This window comes from Diadema setosum, chromosome 1 (assembly GCF_964275005.1).
Source record: "Diadema setosum chromosome 1, eeDiaSeto1, whole genome shotgun sequence".
In the NCBI taxonomy this organism is placed as follows: Eukaryota; Metazoa; Echinodermata; class Echinoidea; order Diadematoida; family Diadematidae; genus Diadema; species Diadema setosum.
In genome coordinates this window covers 18,109,423-18,117,691 of record NC_092685.1, presented here as the reverse complement: position 1 = coordinate 18,117,691, position 8,269 = coordinate 18,109,423, and the positions used below count along the sequence as shown (strand labels likewise).

General features: G+C 44.9%; 1 protein-coding gene across 1 annotated transcript; it reads right to left on the bottom strand.

Moving 5' to 3' along the window:
* Window positions 1–227: 227 nt before the first annotated feature.
* Window positions 228–5,942, bottom strand: LOC140237497 (uncharacterized). The gene has a single exon (XM_072317428.1). The coding sequence runs from the start codon at window positions 5,940–5,942 to the stop codon at window positions 228–230; it is 5,715 nt and encodes a 1,904-aa protein (XP_072173529.1).
* Window positions 5,943–8,269: the final 2,327 nt, after the last annotated feature.

Sequence of the window (8,269 nt, the reverse complement as noted above, 5' to 3'; positions counted from 1 at the left end):
AGTGAGCTAACTTCTTCCAGTTGCTCATTCTCATGAATACTAATTCTAGCGGCAAAGTTTACAATTACAATCAACTTGAATCAAATAAGCACAAACATATTGCCTAATGAATGTACCATGTTGTGTACAAAAATCAAACAACAAATGTAACAATCAAAAGCCTTCACTGAAAGCTACGTATCACGGCAGTCTCTGCTGTGACAATTAAGAATCACATATTATTCTTATTACTCATTTGCTTCAAGCAGGCAGAGCTTTGAAATAGGACGTCGGTAGTGTTTTACGCCGACTCTAACCTCCACTTGCCTGACTAGACCGTTTTTGTCGGGGTAGGTGGACACAACTTTGCCCATGGGCCAGTGTCCACGAGAGCTGTTGTCATCTGCCAACAGCACTAGGTCACCAATGGCGAAGTTCCTTTTGGGTTTTGCCCATCTTTGGCGAACTTGTAGGAGCGGCAAGTATTCCTTTACCCATCGCTTCCAGAATTGATCTGCCAAGTGCTGGACCTGACGCCATCTCCTCCGATGGTAACTGTCCTCCTTCGAGAAAGCTCCTGGTGGTAGGGAGGGGTTCTGGCGCAACAGAAGCAGATGATTTGGTGTAAGTGGCTCATCGTCATTCGAGTCCATACTCAATTGGGTGAGTGGCCGGGCATTCAAGATGGCTTCAACCTCCGTCATCAACGTGGTGAGTGCCTCATCTGTTACCAACTGTTCTTTAAGAAGGCCTGACAGGATTCTTCTCACAGCCCGTATGACCCTCTCCCAGACTCCCCCCATATGGCTGGCTCCTGGGGGGTTGAATTCCCATTCTATGCCCTTTTGTGTCAGAAACCTTCCGACCTTCTGGGAGTTTAGTTGTGTGAGACTTTCTTTCAGCTCGCGATACCCGCTCTTGAAGTTGGTACCATTGTCACTGTGGATTTTCTTTGGACGTCCTCGCCTATTGATAAACCTCCTCAGAGCGTTTACAAATGAGTCCGTGTCCAATGAGTGGGCTACTTCGAGATGTACTGCTCTCGACGCCAAGCAGGTAAATATACATCCGTATCGCTTCACCTGGGTTCTTCCTCTCTTAACCTGAAACGGTCCAAAGAAATCCACTCCCGTATTGGTGAAAGGTGGTGCGTTCGGGGTCACTCTTTCTCGTGGTAGATCGGCCATAAACTGTTCTCCTCTTGGGGAGTTTCGCCTTTTGCATTTGAAGCAGTTCCCGATCACCTTACGTACCGTTGCTCCTCCGCGAAGTATCCAGAATTTCTCCCTCAAGGCTGTCCAAGTCATCCCCGCCCCTGAGTGGCCTACTTCCTCATGGAAATGTGAGACTAACAAATTTGTCACATGATGATCGTGTGGTAATATCAGTGGATGCTTCACATCATCTGAGAGTGGAGCCTTTGCAAGTCTCCCTCCCACTCTCAACACCCCATCATGCACAATGGGATTCAGTTTTGCAAGACGACTTGACTGCTGGAGTTTGACAGAATCTGCTTTGCTTCTTACTCCCATCTCCTCAGGGAAAGCATGCCTTTGAACGTGCTTAACAATTTCAAGCTCTGCAACTTCCAGCTCCTTCGCTGTGAGGTCGTGTCTCATCTGTCTTGCCAGTGGGTTTCCTGACACCCGCATTCTCAGATATTCCTTGTACCGCAGTATCCATGCTACGCCTCTCTTCAGGCCGTTCCATGTGGAGTACCGTTCTGTGAGCTTCTGTACAGGATCAGCAGTTGTCAGGTTTACTAGACCCTTTTTGACTTCTGGGTCATTGAGAACTTCTCCGCTTGCTGCCAGGTCATCGTTTTCACCCAAGTCAGTTGGAGGTTGTGGCCAGCATTCTTGGGGTTTCTGTAGGAATTCTGGACCGCATATCCATCTACAGTCACTTGTCATCTCTCTGGCTTGAAGTCCTCTTGATCCATCGTCAGCCGGATTTGACTTGGTGTCCACGTGACGCCATTCAGACGGGTCAGATACACTTTGGATCTTTGTGATACGATTCGCAACAAATGTGTGGAATCTTCTACTCTCATTGCGTATGTACTTCAAAACTGAAGTAGAGTCTGTCCAGTAAGTAGTGGTCAAAATCGGTAGCTTGAGTTCTGCCTTGACCACTTCCATCAGTGAACATGCCAGTACTGCCGCCGACAATTCTAGTCGCGGTATTGTCATCGTCTTCAATGGACACAGTCTGGTCTTTCCCATGACGAAGGTGCACTTGATGCTTCCATCAGTAGAAGTAGTGCGGAGATACACTGCTGCAGCATATCCACGCATAGATGCATCACAAAATGCATGAAGTTCATACTGACTGACCTCCGACATTGGTTTTAGACATCTGTCTATGGTGATGCTCTCCAGCTGGGGCAACTCTTCCAGCCACTGCTGCCATCGCATGCGTTCAGAATCCCCTACTTCTTCATCCCATCCTAGACCTTTTGCACAGATGTCTTGCAGCAGGATCTTGGCTACCAAGATGAATGGTGCTGCAAATCCGAGAGGATCATACAGGGAGCTTGTGACAGAGAGGATCCCTCGCCTTGTTGCTGGCTTGTCCTTAACAGACACTCTGAAGCCGAATTGATCAGTTCCAACGTTCCACAGTACTCCTAATGTGCGTTCAACAGGCATGTCATCAAGATGCAGATCTAGGATTGAGGTTGATCTTTCAGATACAGGGATAGTCTGGAGAACATCATGATCATTACTCACCCATTTGGTGAGTCGAAATCCTCCCTTCGAGAGCAACTCTCGCAGGTCGGCGCATAGTTTCACTGCTTCTTCCTTAGTGCCAACTGATGTCAAACAGTCATCGACATAGAAATTTTCTTGTACGGCCTTGACAGCAGCCTCATTTTCGTCTGTTTGGTTGTCTTCTGCTGTCTTGCGTAGGGCGTAACCCGCACAACTGGGGGATGAGGTGGCACCAAACAGGTGGACGAGCATCTTGTAGTGTTTGGGCTCCTTAGTGTAGTCTCCACCAGGCCACCACAGAAATCGAAGCGCTTCACAGTCTTCTGGCGTCACTCTTACCTGGTGAAACATGGCTTCTATGTCGGCGACTAAGGCTATCTTCTCTTGCCGGAACCTTGTCAGCACACCAACTAGGCTATTGGTGTAATCTGGTCCCTGCAAGAGTTGACTGTTGAGTGATGTGCCCTTGTACTGCGCTGCGCAGTCAAATACCACCCGTGTTTTGTCTGGCTTTCTTGGATGAAGTACCGGATGGTGAGGCAAGTACCAAGTCTTATTGGTTCTATCGTTCCGCGAGTCTCCATCATGTGGCTCTCCTTGGGCCGTCTTTTCCACTTCTTTGGCATAACCCTTATCCAAGTATCCCTCCATGGTAGCTGTGTACCTTTGGTGGAGCTGGGGATCCCTCTTTAATCTCCTTTTGAGGTATTGCAGCCGTGCCTCTGCTTGTGTGAGGTTGTCTGGTAAGCATGGATCTTCATGCCTCCATGGAAGAGCCAGCTGATAGTGGCCATCGACCTTGGTGATGGATTGGTCCATTTTAGATCTCGCTCGTTTGTCTTCGAGGGACTCTCCCGCCTTGGCACCAAGTGTGGATCCCCCAAAGTCCATGTACCAAAATCGTTCCACCTGCTGCTGAAGTTGCTCATCTTTGTTGTGGACAAAATTCACCTTGAAGTCAGTTTCCCTCTTCATATTGTTGGTAGGTCCGATCAAGGTCCAACCCAGTGGTGACCTTATGGCGTATGGATCTTTTCTTCCTCCTCGCCGTTCTTCCAGTACCCAGAACGCTTCTGGGACGTCACCACCAATTAGCAGCATGACCTCCTTGTTTTCCATGTTTGGGAGTTCTATCCCCTTGAGATGTGGCCATCTCTCAACATCCTCGGCATGCGGCATGCTACTCTCCGATATTGGTAATTTTTTGACCGTCCACACTGAGTCAAATTGGATGATCTCAGTTTTCCCAATTCCGGTAACAGTCATGTTGACTTCGACACTCATAACTTTGTGATTCTGTTGGTTGATTGTTGTTAGCTTAAGCTCCTTTGCCGACCCTTTGAGACCTAGCTCCTTGACCAGTCTCTCATCGCACAGGGTGACATCACTTCCCTGGTCAAGAAGCGCACAGGTGGTCACTTCTTTTCCATTTCCGCGTACCTTGACTGGGAGCACCCGAAGACACACTTTGCCTTGTTTAATCGTTGAAAGATTCGTACCTTGAGGTTGAGGGTTATTGTTGCTGGCGCCGGCCCCAGTTTGGTTACTGACACTGCTACTGTCCCGTTGAAAGTGAAGGAGGGTGTGATGTTTCATGCCGCAGCCATCATTTTTACACCTTTGTGAAGACCTGCATTCACTCGCAATGTGAGACGGCTTCAAGCAGTTGTCACACAATCTTTTCCTCCTCACCTCTCGCAGCCTTTCCTTCTGCGTCTTGGCCAGGAAGTCCTTGCACTTGAACAGATCATGGTCCTGTGAACACAATGGGCATTTACGTCTAGGCCGCTCTGTGTTTTCTTTCGTTGGCTGGCTCTCTTCGCAGCCTTGAGTGGAGAAGGAAGTCAGTCTCTTACCACTAGAAGACCTTCCACCTTTCTTTGCTTGACTAACGTCTCTCGTGGACTTACCTATGTTCTGGCCATAGACATTGTTTGCTACCTGTGAATGCTGTTCTATGAACTCCGTCATGTAAGAGAAATTGGGTTCCACACGTGATCGTAGCATTGTCTGAGCACGCTTTGCCCAGTCCACTTGCATGTGCACTGGGAGAATTTGCTGTATCTTCAACAGAGTTTCACTACTGTTCAAGTTTGCAGTGTGACCCATTTGTGTCAAGGTAATTTCACACTTGCGCATTTGACGAGCAAGCTCCACGAGCTTGGCTCCATCGTTTGGTCGAATTTGGTTTCTATCCAACACTTCTCTCATCAATGCATTCGTGATCACGTGTGGTTGCCCGTACTGCTCTGCCAGTATCTCCCTGGCTTTCATGTAACCCATGTGAGGGTCCATCAACACACAACACTCAATGCTCTCCTTAGCTTTACCTTCACAAAATTGCACAAGATACATCAATTTCATGCGATCATCGGAAATCTTACTTGCTACATTGATGTCAAAGCTGTTCATGAAATTCCAATATTGGATTGGATCGCCATTGAATGTTATCATATCTGGTTTTGGCATATTCATACTCAACATCAACATATTACACAATTGTGTTGTAGAAACAGTTTCATCGCCTGGTTTCTTGCTATCGAGAGTCTTCTTGTACACCTCACTCTCGACACGAACATTTTCATGTACTCTTTGATTGTTAGGTAATTGTACTTCTACGTTACCAAATTCTACGTCTCTCTCTGCAGCGATGTTAGCTGAATTGCCTTCGTCTGCAATTTCCTGTGCCCAGAATTCAGCTTCCAGGTCGGCATTTTCCTTCTCATTAACAATGTCCATCTCGGCCATGCGCGCTTCCAGATCGAGCCTTTCTCTATCCAGTTTCTGCCTTTCCCTTAGCTGTTCAAGCTTCTGCTGCATGAGCCTCTGCTTTGCCCTGGCCTCGCGGAGCTTCATACTACTCGTTGTCGAACTCGCAGTGCGGATGGAACGAGCTGATTGGATCGACCTCACAGATCGGCGCCCATCGTCGTCGTCGTCTACACCATTCTGCTGTTTCGTCGCTTCCTCCATCCAGCCAGACAGCCGCTTCTGGAACTCCTCTTTATTAAGCTTGTACGACTCAAACTGCTGCATAGCGTCCTGTAATTCATCTCCACTAAGCAGAGCAATGTATTGATGGTACTTGTTCTCATAAAGAAGAAACATTCCTTTCAGCTGATCATATTTGTGTTGCACGGCATCCTGATTTTCATAATTCACAAAGAGCTGCTCCAACTCTTTATACCTCCTTGTGAGGTTTCCTAGGTGACCGATGCAAGACCGTTTCAGCGCTGTCACTTGCTCCATTGTTGTATCAACAGGGTTAGATTGTTCCATCTTAGTTGTAAGCGTTCAAAGCTAGTTGAAAACTTTAGTTCAAAGCACTTGTAAACTGAAATTCAAACCAGTTGTAAACTCAAATGTAGCTTCACTACATTGGGTGGGATTCGTTCTTGTAAACGCACTGTTGCATCACCGGCACACGACCAGTCGTCAAGAAAATAATGAAACACTGTCCAACTCGTTGTTTGCTTGAATCAATAATCCAGGCCTGTCCTGATTTAATGATCGATTCATCAAAACATTCCTTGAAGAATCACAACTGAACATAAATACACCAATGTGTATCACGACGTGAACTTAAGATTCGAACGTGGGATGAAGTGATGTGATGAAGTATAGTGTCGTAGAGAAGTGTCTTGAAAGTGTCTTGAAAGTGTCTCATGGGTGAAGTGGTTTACTGTAACAAAGGAATATATATACACTTTAATTCTACTGTAAATGCCTACTGCAAATGGCACATAAGCGTCGTTATAGTTCACCTTGTGTATACTTGGCTAGTTACTAATAAACCTTAATTGATTATAGTACAGTAATTAATGAACATAAACATAACACTTGAACTGAATGATATTTACAATGTAATCCGACAAAGTCTTATAACTTCATCATTCTGAAGGGTTCACTTCATAACCTTCTACAAATCATTATATAAACTACCTGTCTAGGTAATGTCAACAGAGTGTTTATAATCATTGCATAATACAGTCATAACAATGCATGGAATTATGTGTGTGTGTGAATCTCCTTCAAATAACTGAGATTTTGACATACAAATTGCTGTATAGCTTTACTACTACAACTGTACAACTGTACACACCTTTAATCATACCAAATTATAATGACAACAAACATTTCTTTTTATATCACTATTGAATTAGCACAACTATTGATATGTGGCTGAAATAACAAGTATTAAAACTTCTATCTCAACTTACCAACTGTTTGAGAACCCCAGTCAATTGTTGCCATACAGTCCCATACTGTATTTTGCAGCCTCCACTGCTTCGTTGATTCCGACTGCCTTCTATCACCGATAGTTGCACAGTGAAGAAGTGTCAGAAGTTTTGCCTGTTTAAAACCAATTCTCCCTTTTCTCTATACAAATTATATCAAAAAGGATTTCTAGAAGTGAAACTACTTGAAACAATGCCGACAGTGGTGCTAAGTGCACTGGGTCGGTCAGATTCCCCTTAGTGATCCGTCATCTTGACACGGTTAGTCCTCTTTTGACCTCTGTCATAACCCTTATGACCCGCGTTTCTCTATGAATATATTTGAACTATATACATATCAGATCTCCTCTACTGACATCTCATTATTCTGAATGAGTGTAGGCATTATAAGTCAAATACAGAGGAAAAATCACACTTCTGCCGCTACAATCCTTTCTAATCCTGCTACAATTTTCACATTTACACATAATACTTCCTTTTTATCCCTTGATGATCGTGGCAAAGGACAAAAAGTTGCTGTTGTTTTATCCCTTCTCAAAGGTTGTGACCCCAAGTTTGGACTTTTGTCATGTTAATCATTATAATACGGCAAAACTGAGCCATCTGATACCTTTGCTCCACTGCAATGCTTTTTAACTGTGCTCCTAATGAAATCACACTGCTAAACTTGACACTTGTTTAGAATCTGTTGTTGTCTATCTCCCAGGCATGACAAACTGACGGTCCCTTTGATTCTTCTATCTGCTATTGCACTGCGCTATCAAAACACACTTGCAATGTTAGAATTTTTGAATTTGATATCTTTGTTGTCTTTCAAAGTTCCCCAAGAATCTTCAACAATGTGTGGCTGTATTTCAGATTGTTTGTTTCTGATTATCTTGTCTGTTGATCATAATTTGTCACACACACAGGTCTTGTTCGAGTAGATACTTAACCTCACCCTGCCCTATCCTAGTTACGTTGTTTATACCCCTTCCCACCATCCCCTCCCCGCCCCCACAAAAAAAAAAAAAAAAAAAAATGGGGAAGCAATCTTAAACAACTTGATACTGTTCTGCAAGTGAGAAATCAAACAGAAATGCCCTGTAACATCATAATACTGCCTGAAACCAGATTCTATTCACTTCTTTTCTTTGGTAACCATCCAGAGTGAACACAGAGATGTTGGATGGAAGAGGTCATCCTATGAGACCATGGCTGTAACATGACCCATTGTCCATATAAACACTGCTCTAACCTCATTTTCTCTACAATTCTCCAAGGAGATCTCTCACACATTAATTAGCTGCACAAGAAAGGTCTGACCATTCTGCTCCACTGCCAACTCCGGCAGTTGAG

Bases quoted from the DNA above. Each gene is read 5' to 3' on its own strand.
- LOC140237497 (XM_072317428.1), bottom strand. From the start codon at position 5,942: ATGGAGCAAGTGACAGCGCTGAAACGGTCTTGCATCGGTCACCTAGGA.